General features: G+C 41.1%; 1 protein-coding gene across 1 annotated transcript in view; it reads left to right on the plus strand.

The window, feature by feature from the left end:
* The first annotated feature begins 1,791 nt into the window (after positions 1-1,791).
* Positions 1,792-27,028, plus strand: part of LOC118424793 (plexin domain-containing protein 2-like) — a 39,923-nt gene continuing 14,686 nt past the window's right edge. Inside the window, exon 1 of the mRNA XM_035833570.1 lies at positions 1,792-2,895. Coding sequence (XP_035689463.1) covers positions 2,814-2,895 — 82 coding nt within the window. The 5' untranslated portion in view covers positions 1,792-2,813. The remainder of the gene's footprint in view (positions 2,896-27,028) is intronic.

A 27,028-nucleotide genomic window follows, 5' to 3' on the forward strand; every position in this document is an offset into this window, starting at 1 on the left:
TCCTCTGCACTGCTGAGGTCCCTAATCGAGCCTGTTACTCTCCCAGGGAAAAGGTGTGGGTAATGGCCCCTCTTGTCAGGATCGGTTTAGATAACGATATTTTCTGGACTGGGCCAGTGTTACTTTGGACCCAACGATGAACTGCGTGCGGTCTACATTGAACATACAGCGGACAAACAATGTGACTAGCTGACGATGCGGGTAGGTGTGTGCCGACAAAGCAGGTGCAGCAAGAGACATTTTCAGTTACATCGTTTTACATTAGGTTCGATCCAACGATGAACTGCGGTCTACTTTGAAAAGCGGGTGAAGCAATCGGACTAGCTGACGATGCGCGTAGGTGTTTGCCGACAAAGCAAACTTCAATGCTGCCGTAACTGGCAAAATTCATGTTCACATCGACAGATGATTCATGTACACATAGATCCTGCATATATCTGCAGCTTGTTACCGTCAGCGCCGTGTACATATTGAAGGCTAGCCCTACAGACTGGCTGTAGTGTTCGTATTGACGGCTAGCCCGGCAGACAGACTGTGCCACCAAGACAGGTGAGGCATAGACACTCCCATAGACCCTGCATCCATCTGCCGCTAGTTACCGTCAGTGCCGTGTATATGTTGGAGGCTAGCCCGTCAGACTGACTGTATGTTGACGTACAGTTCAGACGAAGGGCAGTTTTCTTGTTTCTGGTAACAATAGGGTTCCATGTAGACAAGTGAAGCATACACTCTCATAGATGCTGCATTCATCTGCAGCTAGTTACCGTCAGTACTGCGTACATATTGAAGTCTACCCCGGCAGACTGACTGAATGTTAACGTACAGTTCAGACGAAGGGCAGTTTTCTTGTTTCTGGTAACAATAGGGTTCCATGTAGACAGGTGAGGCATAGATGCTGCATCCATCTGCAGCTAGTTACCGTCAGTGCCGTGTACATGTTGAAGGCTAGCCCGTCAGACTGGCTGTATGTTGACGTACAGTTCAGATGGAGGGCAGTTTTCTTGGCGCGAACTTGATACCGCTCGGATCGATGCACGTTTCCGCCGTGATGATGCATACGTCACACTTGGCAGCGGACGCCGATCGTTTCAGATATAAACTGTCATCCACCTAACTGCAATGCAATATTATACTCTGACGGAGTTGCACCCTGCTTTTATACATTGTTGGATTTTTCCCCATACTATGGTGATCATTATTTTTGTTAGGGTCACGTATACTGTGTGATATCTAAAACGATAACAACACCACTTTAATTTGAATGGATAGAGATAATTTGAATTTATTTTAGGGAGGATTTAAAATTTATACACTCATGTATCGTATACTTTTAGTAGAAATCCAAAACGGTGCATTGCGTTGCGTTTGGCAGTTCTGAATTGAGACGATTCCAAATTTCTATGGAGACAATGCCAAATGTCAGAAATGTTTATTTAGGACAAACAGATGTTCTCGTTGGATAGCTACAACCGATTGCAATATGTGATTTTGATAAATTAACATGCACTGAGCTCTTTTGTATAAATACTTGGCACCTGCTGTTACGTTTTCGGATATTTTACCAACGCAGCTGCCTGACGGCAATTAATCATCTGGTGTACCGTTATAATGGGACAATGAGTATAATTTATAAGGGTCATAATGCTTCCAGCGCATATGCTACCTCTCCGGCAGCGCCATATATATACATGTAGCCAGGCCGGTGCAGGGGCGATCGCTGATTGGTCGTCCTCGGAGCGTCACTTGCCCCGCCCGCTAACAAATTTCCTTCCTGCTTTTTTTTCAAGGTCTGTTAGTTCCGACCACCTGGCCGGTCCGCAGCTGCCGCCTTCAGTACGGCGTCTGGAGCAAGCGGGGTGGTTTAGCAGGGACAAGGACGCGTGTCACACCGAGGAACACCAGTCTTGTTATCCCGGAACGTGCCGGCTGGCTATCCGGGAGGTGTTCCGGGAACGAACCAATCTTCCAGGAAAACGTCGGTGCGCGCACGGTGACTGCAGTCTTATTTACGGCGCTTGGGCCACATTGCCGTGTGACAGTATAGGTTTACAGGCGTGGATGGGGGGTATCGCGAACCGCCAAGATTTCCCGGTAATCTAGCGGATTGGAGTCAATTAGGCGTATTGCATAGTCATCACGGAAGGTGTTTATACAGCAGACAGGCCCGATTGGGGACTTACCGAGGCGGCGACGAGTCTGCGGGCGGGAGGTGAAGCCCTTGGGCCCCGCAGGACGCGATGGGTAGATTCGAAGGTGTAAATGGACCTCGTTTCACAGGTTGATGTCTGGTGACAGCCGCAGTGGTCGCACAGACGGATCGATCAGCGGACACTTGTGAACAGGACGGCGGTGGAGGAGGCCAGACTTTCACGAGCAGGCGGTTCAAGGGCGCGCGGGTGTACGCCGTGTACAATCAGACATCGGATCGTAACGTTGGCCGAGCTATCCTGCGCACTTCTCATCAGATCAGCTATATGCATGTACGTTCAGATACTATTCTTGGGCGTATAGTTCCTTTGACTGTACAGTATAAAGGAGGAGCTTTTTAAAAGATGCAGCATCTCAATGCAGGCTCTGGTGGTTCCGGCTTAAGTGAGCCCTGACTTGCCCTCTCTTGCATATCCACAGAGCACCCTTTACAGATGAAGAGCCCCGGCGTATTCCCTCGCCCTTTATCTCAAAACCAATTGCTATAATTCATTCACCGGGCGTGTACAGTTGAAAGGAGTTCTGTGGACCCTCCGATGAGTTGGGTTTCCGCTGCCGGTTTCTGGTTTCAGTTGTAGTCTCCTTTGGGGAGCGCCGCTGCAGCGATGATGGATAATTGCCCGGGGCTGTTTCTACTTGTCTCTGTGACATTGGCGCTGTTGGGGGCTTCTAAAGAGCAGTCTATAGGTAAGTCGTGTACGCTTTTTATTCTTATCTGGTTGTTTTATTACTACATCTAGCAGATACTAATCTAAGTAATGGGGATGGATAAAGAAAACTTCCTTCCTCCTAACATCACAGAACCCACACATCATAGAACAGGTTGGATCCTTCGTCTTCCACTGTCTCAGGAAAAGAAGTCGAACCAAACAAGTTACAGTTTAGCATTAGCTTTTAGACTAGATTTTTTTTTAGATATTGCTCTACAATATTTGTTTGTTTTCCCCCGTTCATGTCAACTGCAATTAGCCCCTGGACAGGAGATTGCTATAAAGTATTATTATCCTGTTGTAACTTGCTGGATTCACGTCATCAAACATTGGACCCCAAATGTATGCCCCTTCCGAAAGACAATGCCGCTCCAACAGGATGCTCTTCCCCGGATTCGAACCGGGGACTCCCAGTTACAAAGTGGATAGAAAAAAGAGCTTAAGTGTGAAGCTGCTACCATTGAGCTAAATCAAATTTTCTTTATCATCAACAAATTAACAATGGACGACAAGGAGCCAATGCAGAGTTTGTCATTTCCCTCCTAGAATCCAGTTGTAGATTGTCAAGTCCTCGTGTGAGGGGTAAGCAATGATGTGTTAACTAAGGCACAAATCCTATGAAACCCCAAGTCATTGATGTAGCTGATAGACTATCGATGATGTTATTGCTCCATTTTAGAATCCGTGCAATTTGACATCGCTTCTTGGTTTATTTAGCTCCTAGTGTCAGGGGTAAGCATCGATGTGCTTAAGAGCTAAAGCACAAATCCTCCAACTTGATGACGACCAATGAAAAGTCCAATAATCTAAGTAATACCTAATGCCCCATCATCGAACCCAATGGACAATCAATAGGGACACATCATAGCTCTATATAGTAGTCTATACATGAGCCTCACTTACTTACTTACTGACAAAGTAAAGCAATTGGTGAGAAGCCCCGGAAAACCCACTCTTGCTCTGTTGTGGCTTCTTTTTACACCCAAGAATTTATGATGAATGGCACTTGATTCGAAACACACAAAAAGGTCTGAGACGTATGAGGAATACAAGTAGTGCTTACAATACTTACATATAAATCCTTCGTATTGATGACGACTGGGAAAAAGTCCAATATTCTACCACTACCTACGATTTATCTTGTGCCTCCTATGAGCTCAAATACAACTTTTACCAGCTGCGTCGAGCGCGTTCCTTTGCACCTGTAGTGCGTGTGATTTTCTTTGATTCCTGCAATGCGAATATAAAGCAGTCTATTCTTAGGGTTATTTACATACCGCTTGATTGGTTTGCCATTTGAAACACTGTTAGCGGATCCACAAAAGGCCATTAAACCACTCACATGTGGAGAAAGATGAAATATACATCAACCATCGTCGTTTTGGCACGCAACATCAAAATAACGAATTTGAGAGGACGTGCAACCCACAGCAAATGCGTTAGATTAAGCACATTTTGGTGCATACATGTAAGTGAGCTTTCAGCACCTCAAGAGAAGCTAAGGGTGATACATTTTTACTCTTTCATTCAGGAAATAGTACAAGGTAAGGACCAATGAATTACATCTAAATTTTAATGAATAGATGTTGCAGGAGAAAAGACACTACTAAACCATTTCTATCTTAGCAAGGTTTTGTCAGTCAAAATACTATCAAGGTAGTAGCAGTAATGGCATTGAAAATGTTATGATAGCAATGATATATGGTGATCCACTACCAACGGTAAACATGCCTGTGTACACGTCTTTACTGCAACACGCTGGGTGGGTAAGATACAGGCAGCAACAGTACTCCGTCTTACGTGGTTCCACCCGACTCTACATCCTCCTGAGCAAATCTTATCACCGGGTATTCACAGGGAAGCAGCTGTGAAAATGCTATTTTAGTAATAGCAGTGATATACAAATATACAGCGATTTACTACGGAAGGGTATACATGACTGTGTACACGTTTTCACTATGTGTGAGAGATACAGGCGATTACACTACTCCGTCTTACGCCGTTCCACCCGACTCTACATCCTCCTGAGCAAATCCTTTCACCGGGTATAACAAGGTAGCAACAGTAATAACATTGAAAATGATGTTTTAGTAATAGCAGTGATAAACAGCGATTCACTACGGACTGTAAACATGAGTGTGTACACGTTTTTACTGCGCGTGTGAGATACAGGCAGCAACAGTACTCCGTCTTACGTGGTTCCACTCCACTCTACATCCCCCTGAGCAAATCCTATCACCGGGTATTCACCAGGAATCACCCGGGGCGGGGATTTTATACCCAGATAAGTACCTGCAACAAGCTTCCTTATATCCCTCCAATACTTAATGCACCACAATGGCTTAATCTCGCGGGTGATCGCATGGGGCGAACGGAGGATTCCCGTAATTTAGGTAAAATTGGCGCCGTCGCAGAGGCAAGAGCCTCACGGTAGTACTGGTAATGGGAGGGGACATGTAGAGATCATGGTGGTAATTGTAAGGCCCCCTTTCCACTAAACGGCGCTCTCGCCGCGCTCTCTCTACGACCTAAATTTGACATATCGCTCAACGAAATGTATATATATAAAAGAAACAAATTCTTTTACACTTTGTGTGTTTTGTTGTCTTCTCAGTCACACTTTAACGTTTGGTATGATGTACCCAGCTGCAGTGTAAAAGCGAGTGTTACACAAATACTATTTAGGTCGCAGTAAGAGCGCAGCCGTCTAGTGGAAAGGGGGCTTAATGGGAGGGGACGTGTAGAGAGGGAAAAGGCATCGTCATGAGTGCTACTAGCTAGTTTTATGGTGAGTAGACACGCATAAAATGAACAAGTTGGTTTCATGGAGAACAGTCTGTCAAGTGTTTGACGTACATAAAGACCTTAAATCGCTAAACAATGCTGTTCCAATCATATGACAAGTTCTAATATCTTTCTTAACTGCCATATTTTGTAGTGAGTACCCAAAGGCAAAAACAATTTACACAAGAAAACATAAATAGATGTCAAACAGTTAATCATTCAGTCTGCCTCAACCATTATTGCCAAAAACCACATGATACAAATTAAATGTAATACCCAACATAACAGAATATCTGCGTAACAAGCATTGGCATTAACCATATGGACCCGACCCCATCATTAGTGCCCGATGCGCTCCAGACACAACGTTACTTTGGCCAAGCTCCAATCCAAAACAATAGCAACGCACTTACATTCTGTGTCTGCATACGCCGTGTAGCAATCCAATAATGCAAAGATCTAACATTTGTCTACGATAGTCATTGACGAAAGACTCTTGTTAGTGGAGTACCTATCCCATATAGCCATGCTATGCCTTCCATAAGACCATGTTGATTTGTTTTTATGTATGGCATCAGCAACCGTCCGTTTGCCAAATATACCATACTGCAAATCGTAGAAAGCTATTGAAAAAATATGCCGTAGATTTGAAAAAAATGCTTACGTCGTAAAATGAATACTGAACTCAAAGAAAGCACGTTAAAGAACGAAAATAATCTAATATAGATTGTTCAGTATGCCACACTCTGTGTTTTCCACTTGTGATTTGTTTAACTTTCCTGACCACTAAATTCATAATAAAGACACTTTTGGGCCATTTTATGTATATTAGTCCACTCGCATCAACTTTATGGTTCGCAGAAGACGTTATCCACACAATCGAATCACCAAGGCCAAATGTTTGCGCATTTTTCGTTACTTGATTCAGAAAGCTGGCAACCCGGGGTGATTTGGAGCGTCTCCAGGTTCCCTCTCAGCACAGATGAACCCATCTGTCTTACCCAACCAGTGTCAGCTGCCCCTAGCCGCCACAACGGGTGTCACATCTCCGCCGGAATTGAACTCATTACGGTCGAGACTCGCCTTTCAGACTCCAGATTCGCTGAGTTCAGGCCCGTAGCCTGTGGCTGTAAGGAGCAGCCTTTGTTCGAAAACTTCCATTTCATCCTGTATTACTCCACAAAGCTCCATCCTGGGGACTGTATCAAGATCCATTCAACATCGGGAACGCCGGTGCAAACTCAATGTAGGTACTCGCACAAAAGATTACTGCTTTAGCTCTCTGTTCAAAAACTTCGCGAGTCCATGATCTTCCATTTTATCTTGTATTACTCCCCAAACCTTTTCGCAAAGCTCCGTCCGAGGGACAGCATCAAGATCCATTCAATATCGGAATTCCGGTGCAATGTTGAATATCAAAAGAAGTACACTCGCACAAAAAGCTACTTTTGCTCTCTGTTCGAAACCTTCCATTCCATCCTGTATTACTCCCTAACCTCTCGCAAAGCTGGGTGCTGTATCAAGATCCATTCGATATCACAAAGGCCGGTGCAATGCTGAATATCAAAAGAAGTATACTCGCACAAAAAGTAACTTTATCTCTTTGTTCACAACCTTCCATTTCATCCTGTATTACTCCAATACCCTCTCGCAATGCTCCGTCCTGGGAACTGCATCAAGATTTATTCAATATCAGGAATGCCGGCGCAATGCAGAATATCAACAGAAGTATACACGCACAAACAACAACTTTAGCTCTTTGTTAGAATACTTTTATTGAATGAAGACCTTTATTGTACATTCATACCCACTGGGTTTAGTACAGGTCACAACAAATGATACAACATGATATAATGATACAATGAATCTACACTACTCAAGGATCGTATTCTACTGCGTACATTCGGCTTCTTCTCGTTTCTTTGTGATATTGAAAATGTAAGAACAGATATGCTTTATAAGTAAAGGCTTGTCTAGATTCATAAGGAATATAAATTTGTCTATATTACTTAGTTGTATGAAGTGGGGGAACATGGATTCTATTAGTCTGTAGAGTTCAGCTCTCTCTTTCTTGTACAAACTACATTCTACTACAAAATGATGTTCGTCTTCTAACTTATCTAGATTGCAGTATCTACATATTCGTTGTTCTAGAGGAGTGCGGTTATGTCTTCCGGTTTCGATGTGTAATTTGTGGCAACTGACTCGTAGTTTTGTGACGGCCGTCCTGTGCCGAATATTGTCAATATCCAGGTATTGTTCCACATTATAAGTGGACTTGAACAGTCTGTAAGACCTCAATTTGTTTTTAGCGGATCCACCTTTGTTGTCATTGTGTATCTCTCTTAGAAAAGTTTGAAAATAAATATCTTTCAGACGCTGATTGATAGAATTGATAATTTGAGACGAATTTGTATTGTGCTGTAGAGGACAATGCCATACATAACCATAGCCGCATTCCTCCAGTGACTGGCGAACTCCTGACGCCCAACACTTGGCTCCAGCCTTGTCTAAATCTATCTGACAAGAAAGAGCGTCTGACTGGAAACTGTCTGCTGGTACTTTCTGGCGAAGTCTAATTAAGTGTTTAATAGCATTTAGGGAGGCTTCCAAATGAATGGGGAACCTCCCTAACTCGGCTCTAGCGGCGAGGCCACTTGTGGATCTTGGCACGTGTAGGGTTTGCTTACAGAATTTTAGATGTATTGTTTCAATAGGACAGGATTTGGGGCTTTTAACAGAACCCCAGATTTCCGATCCATAGAGAATTATGGGCTTAACACATGTATCAAAAAGTTTGTTTCTGACAGACAAAGGAGCATCGGCTTTGTCTAGGGATTGATTTATCCCGAATAAAGCTTTCAGACCCTTACTGTACAAGTGTTTGTTGTTCGCCTTGAAAGTACCCGCAGAGTTGACAACAATACCTAAATAACAATAGTTTGTCACTATTTCAACAGGATTGTTCTTATACATGAAATACACATCTTTTGGTATACGACCACCCTTAGTGAAAACAATTATTTTTGTTTTCCTAAGGTTCACATTTAGGTGCCATGTTTGACAGTATTCTTCTAGTCTATTCAAAGAACATTGTAGACCTTGTTTGGATTCAGAGAAAAGAACTAAATCATCTGCATACAATAGACAAGAGACACGCTTACTGTACATAGTTGGGGGGTTACAAATATCATTATCAAAGACAGATGTAATATCACTTAAAAATAAATTGAATAAAGTTGGGCTTAAATTACAACCCTGTCTGACACCACAGTTTGTGACAAAAGGTTCAGTCAGACCTTGACTGTATTTCACACGATTTGTAGTTTTTGAATACATGTCTTTGATAGTTCGAAGAAAGTTGCCCTGTATACCTAACTTGTTTAATTTGTAAAGGAGGCCATTTCTCCAGACGGAGTCGAACGCTTTACTAAAATCTACGAAACATGCAAAGAGACGGGAATTTTTACTTAGATACTTGCTAACTAATGTACTTAACACGAAAAGATTATCTGTAGTTCTAAAGTTCTTCCTAAACCCTGCCTGATGGGGTTTGAAAAGACTATTGTTTTCGGCATAACTAACTAAGCGATTGTTTAATATAGAGGAGAATAGTTTACCTAAGCAGCTAATTATGGAAATTCCGCGGTAGTTGTCTGGGAGAGATGGGTCGCCGGATTTGTGAATTGGAACAATGTGGCTAAGGGACCACTCCTGTGGGTAATACCCGTTTTGCAGACAATTGTTAAAAAGTTGCAGGAGTGGCGTTTGAAGTACCGATTTACCAAATTTCAACATTTCATTTAAGATCAAATCATTTCCACTCGATTTGTTGTTCTTGAGGTTTGCAATGGCATTATATAATTCTTCTGAAGTTATAGGGGAATCTAGAACAGATGGATTAGTAGCGGAGGACGACGGATTTAGTTGATCGTTTTCCGGAATTGGAGAGTCGTTTGTACCATTATTAGGGAGTTTGTCTAAATTGCTAAAATGTTCAATCCATCCTGTATTGTTCCCAAACCTCATGCAAAGCTCCGTTCTGGGAACTGTATCAAGATCCATTCAAAATGAGGAATGCCGGCGCAACGTTGAATCTCAAAACAATTATACTCGCACACACACATGAAAAACTTTAGCTTTTTGTTTGAAAACTTTCATTTCATCCTGTATTACTCCCCTAACCTCTCGCAAAGCTCCGTCCTCGGACCATCAAGATCCATTCAACATTTGGAACGTTGGTGCGATGCTAAATGTAGGTATTCGCACAAAAGATCGTCGATGTAGCTCTCTGTTCGAAATTTTCCATTCTATCCTGTATTACTCCCCGGACTTCTTGCAAAGCTCCATCAAACTGGTGACTGTGTGAAGATCCATTCAACATCAGAAATGCCGGTGCAATGTTGAGTATCAAAAAAAAAAAAGTTAAGCTCTTTGTTCCAAAATGTCAATTTCATCCTGTATTACTCCCCAAAACTCTATCAAAGCTCCGTCCGGGGGACTGTATCAAGATCCATACAACATCGAGAACGTTGGTGAAATGCTCAATGTAGGTAATCACACAAAAGATCGCTGCTTTAGCTGTCTTTCCAAAAACTTCCATGATCTTCCATTCTATCCTGTATTACTGCCCAAACCCCTTGCAAAGCTCCGTCCTGGGGACTGTATCAAGATCCATTCAGCATCGGGAACGCTAGTGCAATGTTACGTATCAAAATAAGTATACTCGTACCAAGGAGGTTACAAAAAACAACCTTAACTCTTTATTCAAAAACGTCAATTTCATCCTGTAAACTCCTAAAACCTTTTGCAAAGCTCCGTTCTGGGAACTGTATCAAGATCCATTCAATGTGGAAAAGACTAAACTTTACTTAACCAACACCACGTTTAATTGGGACTTACCCCAAATTTTCAGCCGGCTCCGTCAGCCTTGTTCGCGGAATGGACCCGTCTGCTGTAGCTTCCGGACATGACGTCAGGAACACACGACTGCAGCAGAGGGTCGTAAATGCCAGATAACCTGTGTCGCCCCCCGTTTCTGTTCAGTGATGGACGGTGGGCGCGAATGTACACAGCCTCCTTCACTCCTCTTGCAAAGAATTCCGGCTCTGAGTCAAGGATTTTTACTTTTTTCAAGAGAAACTGAGTGTCCTGGTGATTCAATGCGTACATTCAAAATGAGAAACGCCAGTGCAACGCTGAGTATCAACAAATCGGTGCTCACACAAAAGATCGCTGCTTTAGCTCTTCGGAGCGCCACCTGATGGGCTGATGTGATGTTATCTGATCCTACGCGCTTGGCACCGCATCAAGCTCACCAAATCAGCACAGAAATCACTGGTAACAAATGGTTTATTTGGTAGGGAAGAGCCAAACCGTCTAGGTCGATGAGGACCCGCCACGCTGTAGTACCTGGTTATCCTGAGAAACACTGGCCAGGAAACTTGGATCGCTGTTCAGTAGTATCTTGTTAGCTTGCGAAACATTGACTAGGAAACTTGGAAAGACGTATGAGCTTTAATTTCAACATTGCAGGGCATCTGTTATATTGATCCCGACAAAGTAGGCAAAGCTCTGTTGCCTTCAAAGTCTTACGATCATATAAACCTGCCACGATGTAGTATCTGGCTAGCTTTAGGAACACTGGCTAGGAAACTTAGAACGCTGTAGTATTAATCAAGCTTGAGAAACAATGGTTAGCAAGAAGCCGGCGTTGACTGACTGAGTGGTTAGCAAACTTGGTAAGACCTGTTATATTAATTCCGACAAAGTAGGCCAAGCTTTGCAATGATATAGTATTAAGGGCCCTAACTTAAGGCGACATCGAGAAGCTATAATTTTCCTTCGCAAGTGAATAAGAACGCTGACATGACATTTGCAAAGGAGCGATTGCGATGATACCTATTCACCTTTCCAATCTGCCTGCAAAGTACTCTTTTACTATTGTCTGCATACAAATTGCAACGTTCCATTCTCATCAGTATGCAGTATGGAAGATTTGCTAACAACGTTACCAACAGTGTTCTCATCTCCTACCTTGCCTCTATCTAATCTATTAAAAGTCCTTCCGGAACTCCGCCGTCCCCCACGTCAATACACACATCAACACACAGACAGAACGTCCGCAGCAAACCCGATATGATTTCGGCGGATCAAGCGAAGGGAATTTTACCTCCATTCAATATCAGGAATGCCGGTGCGATGTTGAATATCAAAAGAAGTATACTAGTACAATTTTAGCTCTAGTTCAAAACATTCCATTTCATCCTGTATTACCCGAACCTCTTGTAAAGCTCCGTACTGGTGATCAAGTTCACGGGGATTGAATTTCGCTGTATCGTGAAAAAGGACTTTTCGGTGGCTTTAAGTTCGCGGTAGCACCATGCACTGTAGTCTTTTAGCCGTCATGGAAAAATGTTCGCGGTGGTTTTAAGTTCGCGGTGGTTTTAAGTTCGCGGTGAAGGGGTCACCGCGAAAGCCGCGAACAATAAACTACCGCGAAAGTTTCTGCATTTACAGTATAAGAAATACCTGTGCAATGCTGAGTATCAACAGCAGAACGTCCGCCGCAAACCCGATATGATATCGGCGGATCAAGCGGAGGGAATTTCCGGGACTCAGCAGGAAATTCTATTTCACGGTCGCGGCACCCTGTCCCGGCTGATCATCCGTCACCAGGCTCTGGTCCCGGCGACAAGTTTATTGACACTATCAGGGGCGGTATCCCGGCCTGTTTGCCTGGCTGCGGATACATAATGACGGACCAGAATAGAAGGAACGCTGTGGGGAGAAACGCTCGATCATCGCGACACATGGTCGGGAAAGTTTACCGATGCTGCGACATCAGAGATTAGTTTCCAAATGCAATCTATATGTGACACATGGCCGGAAAGCTTACCATTGCTGCGAAATCAAATATAAATTTCAAAATACAATCAATACGACACGAAATGCACAAGAGATGTGAAGGAGTATAGTACGAAAAAGCTAGATAACTGCAGCACATGTTCAACCGATACTGCTATCAAACATAAGTTTCAAAATGCAATCCACCTGGTCGGCAAGTTCACCAGTAATGCAACATCAAAGATTAGTTTCCCAATTCCATCTATATGTTCACTGTGACACATGGCCAGCAAGTTTACCATTGCAGCGAAATCAAGTAAATTTCAAAATACAATCAATATGTCACGAAATGTACAAGAAATGTGAAGGAGTATGGTACGAAAAAGCTAGATAACTGCAGCACATGTTCAACCGATACTGCTATCAAACATAAGTTTCAAAATGCAATCCACCTGGTCGGCAAGTTCACCAGTAATGCAACATCAAAGATTAGTTTCCAAATGCAATCTATATGTTCACTGTGACACATGGCCAGCAAGTTTACCATTGCAGCGAAATCAAGTAAATTTCAAAATACAATCAATATGTCACGAAATGTACAAGAAATGTGAAGGAGTATGGTACGAAAAAGCTAGATAACTGCGACACATGTTCAACCGATACTGCTATCAAACATAAGTTTCAAAATGCAATCTACCAGGTCACCAAGTTCACCAGTGCTGCAACACCAAATAGTAGTTTCAAAATACAATCTACAAGTCAAGAAATGTGCAAGACCTGTGTGGTAGTATAAGACGAGAAAGCTAGATAACTGTGACACATGGTCGGCAAGTTTACCAGTAATGCGACATCAAAGATTAGTTTCAAAATGCTATCTATGTGTCTCGAAATGTGCAAAAACTGCGCAGGAGTATGTTATGAGAAAGCCCGACCTCTACAACACTGGGTCAGTATATTACATAATATCAAAAGTTAATTCATAAATACAATCTATAAGCCACCAAAAGTGCACAAGCTGTGTAGGAGTATGATATTGGAAATCCCGATTATTGCTACACCAATAGGTCAACATGTTCTGCAAGTGCTGTGATATCAAAAGTTGGGTTATGAAAGTAATCCATATCTCACGCTTTGTACGAAACTTTCAAGTAGTATCAGATTACTCGATTTTTGCGACACGGTGTGGGCAGATAAAATCAAAATGTACTTTCAAAATGCAATCTAAATGTCATGAGATGGATAAAACTTGCAGGAGTATGTAATGAGAACGGTCCATCACTGTTCATAGTGTCGGCATATTCTACTCATGTTGTAATAAAAAAATGATTTCTAGATTCATTCTGTATGTATGATGTGCACAAAGCTCTCTAGAGTACATGAAATGAGAACACTCAACTACTGCGACATTTGGTCAGCAAATTATTTCTGTGGGGTGACTTCAAAGAAAAGCTTCAAAGTCCAATTTAATAACAGTTATTGCGCGAAACTTTTGAGTATAAGTGAAAACCCCCGATAATTGCGTCACGAGACTGGCAAGACCTACCTAGGCGGTAACATCAATCAAAACAAATTCACATTTATACAACTTAATTATCAAATTGGCAGCTTGTAATTTCGAATTGAAAGCTTGTAAATGTATTTCAAATTTAAGATCAGCAATATTCTTCGTAACTACAAGGCTTGCTAGTTACTACCTATGCTTCCAAAATTGCAGCCGGAACTCACCAATATCATATTTTTTACTTACGTCTTTTATCTCTGTTCCCCCGCGATGCCTACGTAACAGTTTCTAAATGCTACCAACGATCCAAATTGTCGCCGGAACCTTGCATAAGTGTGTAATTTCGTATCACGTAATACCATACCCCATTTGCAGCCGGAGATTGCCAGTCTTCTGTCCCTAAGGGGGTTCAGACCATCTCAAGTGTACGTCAAAGCCGCCGCAAGACGTATTGGCGAGTCGCTGTTGTGTAATGTATTGATATCCTATATCTGGGACGGGATACCTCAAGTGAAATGTAATTGAATATAGAATTATACTCGCGTAAAACTTATAGAACCGGCGATGAATTTTGTTTAGACAATGACAAAGACAGAGGACATGTTTCATTTCAACAATCAATGCATAATTAGTGAAGTCAAACTCACATGTTTTTGCAATCATGAATTACCCATTAGCCCCGACCACATCGTCAATATTAAGAAATGACGCACATGCATGCAGCCATTAGCGCTAGCATTTCTCTCATTGGCTGAAACAATAATGGTCATCGTCACATTAGTTGAACTGCTATCCAATATTGACAGTCAATATCAGTATATTATCAATACTGAACGCATATTTTCGTTCCTATACATACAAAACTGTCAACTGATTGTAAAGGCAAACACCCGTTTTTTAGGCATGTTTCATCGGATTTTGTATTCTTATAAACATTGTGTCCCTTTTCACGTATTTCCTTGCTATCTATCATACCGGAATATTTTATATCCATACGTACACGTATTTCCTTGTTATCTATCCAGACCGATGACTATATTATAACCTCCTAACGGCAACTTAAATGCAGCTTTAAAACAGCTGCTGTGTCTGTGGGCGTCTTTATCCAATATTGCGCTGACGATGAAATATGCAGCGTCTGCTCGGCGATATTGGCATTTTCCTTTTCGGGCTGGGGGAGAATTATGTAGCGCCAGGCAACTATCTTAATGGCTTAATATTTGATATCGGAAGCAGGAGTGGGGGTGTATTTATGCGCGTGTTTGACCGAAGCATCCATCAAAACAACAACTCCCGATACCAGAGGGCAGCTTTGTGGCAGGAATTAGCGCTACAGGACACCAAGTCTTCTGTCTTACTTGTCCAACTTTGGACAGCAGAGCAGGAGGTCCGGGGGAAACCCATTTGTAACGGTGGGGACATTAATTGTAGTAGTTTGGTATGAACTCGGATGACACAGACAACTATGGGGTATGTTATATTTTGCTAATTAAGTTTAGAAGTAGATATCTCTTCTCTTTGGCAGTCCAGTCTTCAGTATACCAAGTATAAGGAGTAGATATACATCTATCTATACACAAGAAACATAACTGTCATCAAATAACAATACAGAGGAAAAAAGGTACGAATAAAATATTAGATACATTTATCTCTTTCTCTCTCTCTCACTGTCTCTCTATATGAATGGGGATGGATACATATGTGCGTATACAAAGTTTATTTGATTTAACGATGTGTTAATTAAAAAGAAGCAGAGAAGCCAAATTTAGACGTAGAAGACTCCTACAGTAAAACAAACCAATATCCTAGGCATAGGGTATATGATAAATGAGTACATGGTGGAGCTGGTGATCAATGCTAATGTTTTCAGGAAAATAATTACCTGTGCTGTTTAATTATCCGTTTTCATAACTAATTACGCAAACGTAATGTGCAGTCATGAAATATGACAACTTCAATGCCACTCAGCCTGAAAAAACACTAGGAATACTAATGTTCAGTCGATGTTGTACCAATGAAGAATTATCATAGCCATAAACAAAAAATGTATACCTCCAGAAGTGATGACATGCGTCCTTGCTAATCACGTACACATAGGAACATAACGTTCGGAAACTCTTGTTGTAGTCAGGCTCGTGAGCATTTAGATAAGGCGGGTTTAGCCTAAGTTCAGTAAAAGAACTCGCAGGAAGTATCACTATGTGCTAGATGTGAACATTCAGATGGAAGTGATAACCTGTGCATGCCATTCAATTATCCATTGAGCTACCTAAATAAGTATATGTAGGCACGTAACATATGGATGCTTGGATATTTGTACTCTCTTCTTATAGTCCTGTGACCATTTAGATAAGACGGTCTTAGAGTCTACTACAATAAAGATGTGTAATAGCCAAATGGATGTACACATTCAGATGAAAGCAATTATCTTAGCAGTTCAAGTGTCCATTGTCATTAGTGTGTATATGTAGGCACGTAACATATTGATACTTGGGTGCATGTACTATCTTTATATAGTCTTGTGACTATTAGATGAGGGTCTAAGAACATATTGAGTCTACTACAATAAAAAAGTCTTATAGCCAAAATTGATGTACAAATTCAGATGAAAGCAATTATCTTAGCTGTTCAAATGTCCATTATCATTAGTGTGTGTATGTAGGCACGTAACATATGGATACTTGGATACTGGTACTCTAGTTCTACATTTATTGTCTGGTGACCATTTAGATGAGAAAGCCTTAGACTCTACTACAATACAGAAGTGTTATAGCTAAATGGATGTACAAATTCAGATGAAAGCAATTATCTTAGCAGTTCAATTTTCCATTGTCCTGAAAGTGTGTTTGTAGCCACGTAACATATGGATACTTGGATACTTGAGTACCCGCCTTATATAGTCTTGTGAACATTTAGATGAGACAGTCTTAGGGTCTACTACAATAAAGAAGCATCATAGCCAAAGGGATGCAGAAATTCAGATGAAAGCAATTATATCAGAAGTTCAATCGTCCATTGTCTAACCGATTACGCAAGTATGGAAACATAACGTATGGAATCCAGTATTCTACTGAGGCAAGCGAACAATTTGAAGAGACGGTCTTAGATAGTCTACTACAATAAAGAAGTATCATAGCCAAAAAGATGTACAAATTCAGATGAAAGCAATCATCTTAGCAGCTCAATCGTCCATTGTCTAACGGATTACGCACGGAAACATAGCGTATGGGATCCAGTATTCTACTGAGGCAAGCGAACAATTCGAAGAGACAGTCTTAGATAGTCGACTACAATAAAGAAGTATCATAGCCAAAAAGATGTACAAATTCAGATGAAAGCAATCATTTCAGCAGTTCAATTATCCACTGTCCTAACCAATTACGCATGGAAACATAACGTATGGAATCCAGTATTCTACTGAGGCAAGCGAACATTTTGCAGAAACAGTCTTAGAGAGTATACTACAATAAAGAAGTATCATAGCCAAAACGATGTACAAATTCAGATAAAAGCAATTATTTCGGCAGTTCAACCGTCATTGTCTAACCAATTACGCACGCATGGAAACATAACGTAAGGAATCCAGTATTCTACTGAGGCAAGCAAACATTTTGAAGAGACAGTCTTAGATAGTGCACTACAAAAAAGAAGTATCATAGCCAAAAAGATGTACTAATTCAGATGAAAGCAATTATTTCGGCAGTTCAATCGCCATTGTCTAACCGATTACGCACGGATGGAAACATAACGTATGGGATCCAGTATTCTACTGAGGCAAGCGAAGATTTCCAAGAGACGGTAATGGACCACATTGTAATATAAAAACCCCATTATCTGTTCATTTAATTCCCGCTGCCGTGCGATGGAGAGCCCAGTCGGCTTCCGTATCATCCGGAACGCAATCATGACGCGGTAATTGCGTGGCGAGGGCGGAGGCGCCAAGCGAAAGTATCTCGTAAAAGACTCCGATATAATGCGTTTACGAGATACTTCGGTCGTAATGAAAAAAGTGAACACTTTCCCAAAGGCGCTTCCTCCCATCAGACGGCCTGTTAAGAGAGATTTTAGATCCGGGTTGCAGGTGTGGATGGTAAGTCAAACAGAAGTGTGCAGGTGTAAAACCCCTTTCCACTAGGGCTGCGCTCTAGTCGAGCTCTTTCTGCGACCAAAAATTTGATTCATCCCTCAACGAATTGTATAGAAAAGAAACGAATCCTTTATACAACCTTTTTGGTTTTTTTTCTTCTTCTCAGTCACACTTTCATGTTCTGTATGATATATTATGTGTGAAAGCTAAGGATACACATATCCTATTTAGGTCGCAGTGAGAGCGCAGTGTGATCGCTGTCTAGTAAAAAGGGGGCACAATTAAAAAAAAAAAGAACACTTTCCCAAAGGCGCTTACCCCATCGGATAGCCTGTAAAGAGCTTATGGATCAGGTTGCAGGTGTGAGGATGGTAAGTCTGAGAGAAGGGCGCAGGTGTAAGGTACTTCATGACTGATGAGCGGGATACCTGCGAGACGCTGGGTGATTCCCAAATTGCGTGATTCGGTATAATTCTGATTCATTTGGCGTGCGTCCCTTCACTCATCCAGGTTGTAACGTCGTAAGGATGCTCCAGTCAAAAGGAGATATCAGGGGCCACATCTGCTGAGATCTCTCCTCTAAGACGAGGATTGTGTAAGTTAATGGTGAAGGGCTTGGCGGATCTTCTGGCAACGCCGTGGCCACTAACTGACGGATAGTGGCGTTATCCGGCCTCGTTACCCTTCCTCTCGTAAAACAGTCTTCTGTCTCCTCGTTTCGCTTCGGTCGTACTAAAAGGCTTGAGTGAACATGTTCCTGAAAATCCGTGCACTGCGCTGTATGTGTCTTGCGGAGAATACCAAATCGAAGAGTAGACATATGATACAGTAGTCATTTCAGTTTCAAAGATATTGATTCATGGTCTCATTTGCTTTTGCAAAAAAAGCTGCTGATAAGTCTTTAGTATGTACTGAAGACTACCCAGCCATTTTTCATAATAACATTAAACTTTGTGCTTCATTGAGGGAAATTTGGGAAAAAAAGTTAAAGGCAAAGGTTCATTGACAGTGTTCTCAGACAATAGACTCCAGAAATCGTCCGTGAAAAAAACTTTCAGCGAATGCGAACTGCCTATTACTACTATCCCAAACATATTTTTTTTTCACTTAGACATCTCAAAAGTCTGATGCCGATGATTTGTTCAACGTATTACTGTAATCCTGACGAAAGATTTACATGTTGAAATAGTTAAATAATACAGGAAGAAGAAGAAATTCCTCTTGTGAAGATTGTGTTCTTAATTTTTATTTTAAATGTTGGTTAAAATTATAATGTCGGTCTAAATTATACTACTTGTAACCGCTAATGTACATATAGATCGATGTCAGTCATCTCTAGCCCGTAACCAGACAAAGGGTAAGGCTGATATCCCGGATATCACAACAATTTGACCTGAGACATTTAAAGGGTTCAGAGTTTGACCATTTATCACCGCACTTACAATAATAACAAATGATAAAATTTCAATTCGTGCAGCAGAACTGTATCTTCAATTTTGCATTGTGACATTCTGATTGTATACATGTACTAAAACCAACCAATCAATTATTCGTAGGCACCATGCATTTTCTACATGATGTTGCATAGTTCTACAGGTGGTTTTTATTATATAAAAATTTTCATATGAAATTCTACGTACAGAAAGATCCAAAATTTGATATAAAGTATATCAAACCAACGGCAGCAACAATCTAAATAACTTTGCCGGCAGTTCTAATATCAGAAGTTGCCATAATCAGATCTTGTATAAAACTATAAGCATCCGTGCAGCATCTTGAGGCAATTTTGCTGTCGCAATCAAATTCGAGATATCATTGCATCAATATGTGAGAAATGCCAAGATTTAGAGTCTAATGAATGAAGGGGACGGGTAGTGCATATATAAATACAACATGAATTAGAATTAGATGATTATGTCAGTGGTTATGGTTGTTACGCGATCCTAACGTTGCAGTGTATCAGTGAGACTAAAATCCAAATGTTGTATATAGAATGTCTTTTTTTCTGTTTGGTGCATTATTTGAGGCTTCGTGATCTATCAATCAAATTTCCTTTCTACGCTATCGATTAATATTTTTTGTTCAAAGTTCAAAGTATCGATTAATATGCAACATTTGGTCATATTGATAACATACGTGCACTCCGATGTATGACCAGATTCGAATCGAAGTATAATCATCTCATTTCTATACTTGTGTGTTCTTGCTAGATGCTTTATGAGTTATTTGTACCCTTGTAGCGATGCTTGCATGTCTGATATCCGTCTCCTCGTACTTTGATGTCGTCAACTTTGATCTTTTGCAATACGCAATTACCATAGAACTGCGTGCAGAATTCACATCATTGTCAATGCTACTACTAGCAAACTTTTTCATAGTTTCAAACAACGGCGTTCACTCCTTGAGTGGCTGAATAATCATATAAGTTGGTCAATGTATTCAACAGTTTTCTTGTCTACAGACATTTCTTCAGCCTATTCACTGCCTTCATCACAGTGACTTAAACTTGTCATATCAATGCGAATAGATTTTACAAGTTTACGTTACGTTGTTTAACTTGCAGAAAGTCTTTGAAGGTACTTAGAATGCCACTGCAGCAGAGTTTGGATCAACATAGTTTTATTATGTATTCAGCCTTTATTAGTTATGGTCGTTGGAACAACCTATATGCTGTCTTCATTAGTATATGAAAATTAATGTGCCCTAGCATGACTAAGTTAACTTATTTTTGGAAGACATGCTAGGATACATTCATCTTGATATACTGATGAGGACAGCATGCAGGTTGTTGAGCTGTGAGTTTCTGCAAGTTAACTGTGCAAGGTACAATAAATCAAACTAGAACTGAGATATAAAGACCTTATCTCTGTTTATCTACTCCATATTCAGAGGTGTGAGGATAGATGACTGACAGGTTGTGTTTAGTACAACCATTCCCTGCACGTCCCTTTCTTTTACCAAATGTCAGACAATTCCCTCTGGTCTTTACCGCCTAAAGTGATTCTGACAGGGCCCTATTAATCTCCTCAGATTGGGGGATCCCCAAATGTCACATGAAATAAATGTTAGCCCTTCTCACGCCTAAACCCGGGCTTACGACAAGATGCGGTCCAACCTTGAACGGGGATGAACTTAGGATCCTTTGTGTGCGGTAAGTTGAAGTTGATACGGGTTGACGGGAATGTATCAGCTTCAATTAATGGCTTCCTTGTGCGAGAGGGCAGCGTAACGCGAGTAATCCGCCGAGTCCAATCGGTCCAGCAAGCGTGATCTTTGTACAGGACGTCCTTTCTATCCCCCTGTAATAGGATTTTCTATTTCATTTACTACAAATCCTCCCTTCAGACCGTATTCACACATCTGATACGCGGGAGATAAAGGTATGTAGTCAGAGGCGAACCCAAGGCCACAGCTCAATTCCTATCGTGTTTGAACCCGGTGACTCTACTGTTGTTGCAAATTGCACCTTCTAGGTAACAGCAAGCTTATTCAGAGAACAGGTCAATAATCTGGAGAAAACTTGGCGAAGGTTACAAGTGTTTTTTTTTTCTTTTACACCGGCATTCCACTAGAAATGGTTTAGTCTGTGTGAGTGTTTTTATGATGCTACGTGGTACACAATAGTCACATTAAGTCATTTATAATTAATCGTTTATTCAAACTATATGTACATTTCTCTTCTTTAAATATATAGTTGGTCGGCAATCAACATATTCCATCTCCTGCAGCTCGAGTTAAAGTCACTGAGTTTCGCCATTTAATTGTGGTCTTGTATAGAATAGCAATTTAAATGGAATCTAACATGGTCATGGTGATATAATAGAGTATGAAGTGATATTTTTGCACACAAACACAATTAGAATTTTACAGGGTTCTGAAAGAGTTGGGGCAATGATAAAGCCGGACAGAAGTACGCTGAAGAGGCAATGGATCGCGTGATTGAAAGTATGGCTAACTCTTGAGGTCCCCCTCCAGTTAAGGCCTCACGGTTTAAATAAGTGTCTTTTCCACTTGGGCACAGTTGAAATTACCTGGAAAATTCGTCTCTCTTTGAACCAATATCCTGGTACTGAAAATTAATGGCCAGCAGCGAGAGAAACATCAAGAAGAGAGTGCCGGCTCTTCCCCAAGGCGACTTCAAACTTCAGACCGTCTCAATCGATACATCAGATCGATAAATGTACGAGTCATCCGTGGATCTAAAGACGGCTGAAAGGCTTCATACAAGAGGAGCAATTGACCAGGATTACGCTGCTCACTGCACGCACGAACCTACCGCGATACGGCGTGAATACAAGACGAATTCCGACTTTCCCGACTTTAATTATCTTTGGATACTTAAAATCATGACCTTGCTGACTCTTGACTTTATCATGGACAGGTGCTAATGCTGTTTCTGCGACCTATAGCTAAATAGAATATGTGCAACCTTCCATTTCACACTGGGTATATTATACAAAACGTTGACGTGTGACTCAGAAGACAAAAAAACACATGTAAAAAGATTCGCTTCTTTTCTATACAGTTCGTAGAGTGGTATGGTATGCATATGTTAGGTCGCAGAGAGAGCGCGAAGAGAGCACCGTTCTAGTGCTAGTGGAAATGGCGTATGAGTACTTCGATAGGCGGACATTTCAATGCAAATGAGATACATTTGAGACATGTGAGATAAAATACGTTACTAACGCTGCAAAGAGATTAGACTAATGACGCTGTCAACCATTGCATTAAGATGAATCAATGCGGCCATGCCTTGTGGTCATTCATAGTCAAATTATTGCTTGAACGACTATGAATATACAGGCAAGAAGAGCAATTCTGACGCTAACGATACATAATCTGCTTTGATAATGTATTCATGAAGAAGCACAGAAAGAGTCATTGAAAAAATAGTTCAATATTGATTTGCAACTGTTCGTCTTTGGCAAGCTCCACGTTCGAAGTTTGTACATGTATGTGATTATTTAAGAAAGAAGTTTCCAGAGTTTCTTGCAACCATAACAAAAAGTCGCCAACGCAATGGAACTGACAACAAATGATTTTCAAATGGCCATAACCACATGGTAAGCTGATGAGAAAATGGCCATCTTCTTCCAGGCGTTTACTCTTGACGATCGATAGCTTTCACGTTTAGGCTTAACGCAAAGTTCTTGAGTAATTCAACCATAAAAATCGTTAGATGCATCAAGAGGCAGTTTTTAGGCCAGGACATCATTATAAGTTGCTTTGTATCTCCTAGATGGATGGCTTGATGTAGACATTTTTCTTCTGCATCACAATTAAACGACCAGATCTTCCATTTCGTTTTTGGCGAGAAGTTTTTTTTTAATAGCCAGTAAGACTATGTGTGAAGAAGATTTATTTAGCAGGTAAAACTTGACGAAGCATTAGGCTGTTAAGAACAACTGATAGCACAACGCCCGATAAGGAATACAAAGTGGTAGGAATTACCTTAACCCTTAAGAATTTGCATTCACAATGTCGAAAATTGGAACGATTTTAACACAATGATATTACAGTCTGGTTGATCTATTACTAATATAAATTGTAATTAAGGGGGATTATAAAATGAGGAACAAAGATTAAGCTAACAATTCCATTATACAGTCCGTCACATCATTAATTCAAACACGCTATTAATGAATTGGTATTCAGCTTATAACGGGGGCTGGCCGGGAGCATACCGACAAGTTGCAAGCTGTCCCTTCGAATAACGATCAAACGCGGGCCGTAGTAAAAAATGCATGCCCTCTTTTCATCTCATATGTCACACGTCCGACCTGATTCGACTCGCTCAAATCAGAACACGAATCAGCTGCAGCAGGCGGCCCTCCCTCCGAGTAACAAGCCGACACTGCGGTGCCGTGTGGAAAAGGAAAATTGTTTCCTTGAAACGTGGTGAGTTTGGTGTGACCGCCGCTGGTTCCTATGTGACTTACAAATTGTTTCAAGAAGAACTTCTGCGCTTTGTTGAATGCCCCGCATTTTCAAAGAATGCTGTTAGCTTCTTGGAGAATGAGTTTGCTACTAGGAGCAGTATTTTTCTCGGTTGGGTCTGTGGCAGTTTGGTCTCCACTGCCATGCCGTGCGGAAAAGGAAAATAGGTTTCCTTGAATATAGTGAATTTAATGTGACCACTGCCAATCCAAAAGTGACTTAAAACTTGTTTCAAGGAGCATTTGTGGGCTTTGAAAAATGCTCCGCATCCCCCCTTGGTCACTATTAAGACCAGCGTTTAAACATTTTTGCCAATTTTTGTTGCGCCTGTTTTGCTTTTGGTCTGACCGCCGCCAGTTTTTATATGACTTACAAACTGTTTCAAGTGGCGCTTGTGGGCTTTGGTATATGCTCCACATTTTGTAATGAATATTGTGAGCTCCTTGGTGAATGTGTTGCAATTATGACCATTGTGTAAAGATTTTCGGTTGCGTCTGTGGTAAATGCGTTTGTGTCCATGTAAGAACGGTTAACTTTAGGCCGTGCGTAAAAGGAAAACGGGTTCCCTGAAATGTGGTGAATTTGGTGCAACCGCCGACGATTCCTAAGTGGTTTCCAATTGTTTTAAGGGACGCTCGCCACACATTATGTAACGAAATTGTTTTAAGGTGTGCTTTCGGACTTTGGTAAATGCTCAACATTATGTAACGAAATTCTTTTAAAGTGGTACTTCCGGACTTTTGTAAAAGCCCCACGTTACGTAACGAAAGTATTTCAAGGGGTGCTAATGGACTTAGGCAATTGTTCAACATTATGTAACCGAATTGTTTCATGGGGTTCTTCCGGACTTTCCTTAATGTTAATTGTTACAATGGGTAAACGTGGGCTTTGGTTAATGCCCCCTCTATATGTAACAAAAGTTGAAAGCTCCTTAGAGAATGGGTTGCCATTAGAAATAGAATTGTTCTTTGCTGAGTCTCTGGTCGTTTCGTCTCTTTGTAAGATTTGCTACAATGCACTAGACAGCAATAGCACTTTGACCTCGTTACGAGCTAAATTGAATTTGTGTTACTCCTGACTCCATAAACGATTTAATACGAAAAACGTAAATAAACGACAAAACAAACAAAACTTTAAAGTGAAACTAGAGTTCCACGAACACATACCTTTGCCAAATAAACCAGGTTTGTTATGTAGAATGATGTCTGTAGACATAAATGTGTTACTCATTACATTTTATTTCATATGCCCGGAGTTGGTTCATAACATTTCGCCATTGCTTATACAAATTAGATCCCTATTTACATAATGATATTGAATTGTATCAAGCATCACTTAAGCTATCAGCATACCAAAAATCATGATGATCCTTTCATCCCTTCTTGACTTATTCTCTTTCAAAGTAGGAAACTAAACCGGCTCCTGCAGTTCAAGAAAAGACCTTACCGGACCCAAACATACACCTCTTACTCTCTGCCATCTTTCTCAGTTCCATATGTGTCAAGTTTGAAAGTCCTATCACGGAATGCAGTGGATTTATCAACTTTCCGCATTAATTATGCAAATTAGCTGTTAATTTATATAATTGATATCTCATTATGTAAGTTTTTACTTAGGATATCTACATACCAAAAATCATGACGATCCGTCAACATGTTCATATTTTGCCATTAATTATGCAAATGAGATCATCATCTGCATAATTAATATGTATAGATATTTCTTTCTTTCTCAGCTACAAGTGTAACAAGTTTGAAAGTCCTATAAAGGAATGCAGTGGATTTACAAACTTCCCTCATTAATTATGCAAATTAGCGGTCGATTTGCATAATTAGAATTCCATCATGTAAGTCTTCCCTTTGGCTATCTACATACCAAAATCATGACGATCCGTCAACACGTTTATATTTTCTCATTAATTATGCAAATGAGGTCGTCATTTGCATAATTAATATGCATTGATATTTCTCTCTTTCTCATCTATATATGTGACAAGTTTGAAAGTCCTATCATGAAATGCAGTGGATTTATAAACTTTCCTCATTAATTATGCAAATAAGTTACTGATTTGCATAATTAGTATTCCATAATGTACATTGTTACTTGGGCTATCTACAAACCAAAAATCGTGACGATCCATCAACACGTTCTCGAGTTATTCTCGTCCAAAGTTTGAAAGGAAATCGGCGACTGCAGTTCCAAACAAGCCGCTAGGGGGTCCAAACTTAAAGTACTTACTCTCTGTCCCAAGGGCTACCTACCACTCAAAAATCATAACCACAGCATGTCCAGAACACGAGATATCAAAAATTGAGGTTCTGCTGCAGTACCTTAGCAAGCCGCTAGGGGGCCCATTATCGAACTTGACCTTCGTTTTCCCGACCCCTATCCACCTACCAAATATCATCGGGATCCATCCAAGGCTTCTCGAGTTATGCTGTTAACACACACACACACACACAGACAGATACACAGACCCACAAGCCTAAAACATAACCTTAGCCATTCTGGCAAAGGTAATAAAGAGGCAACACAACAAAACGTAAAAAAAAACACGTTTCTATCCATGGGATTGTTTAGCAATCTGTCTAATTCCATGTCGCAGAGCGCTTGCAACGAGGTTACCGTGCTAGTGTTACACTACTCTTCAAGCAGAGGTTAGGATCCGGCTTTTTTGAAACGTTTCTTTAGTCGTTTTAGTCGGGCTCTTTCTTGATGTCTCCCGGTGAGACATGAAGAAGATGCTACAAACTAGAAAGCCCGATAAAAACGCCCTAAAAAAGTAAATAAAAACAGCCGGAGCATAGTAACATCTGCTTGGAGAGTAGTGTAACAGGCCTTTTGTACGGCCATACATCACAGCCAGACGGAAAGGTCGGCTCCATGCATCATGTCGGGCTGCTGCCATTTCCCGCGCACCTTCCCGCCGTGCGGGGTTCAGGCAAAGCCGACACC

Source organism: Branchiostoma floridae, chromosome 10 (genome assembly GCF_000003815.2).
Source record: "Branchiostoma floridae strain S238N-H82 chromosome 10, Bfl_VNyyK, whole genome shotgun sequence".
NCBI lineage: Eukaryota > Metazoa > Chordata > Leptocardii > Amphioxiformes > Branchiostomatidae > Branchiostoma > Branchiostoma floridae.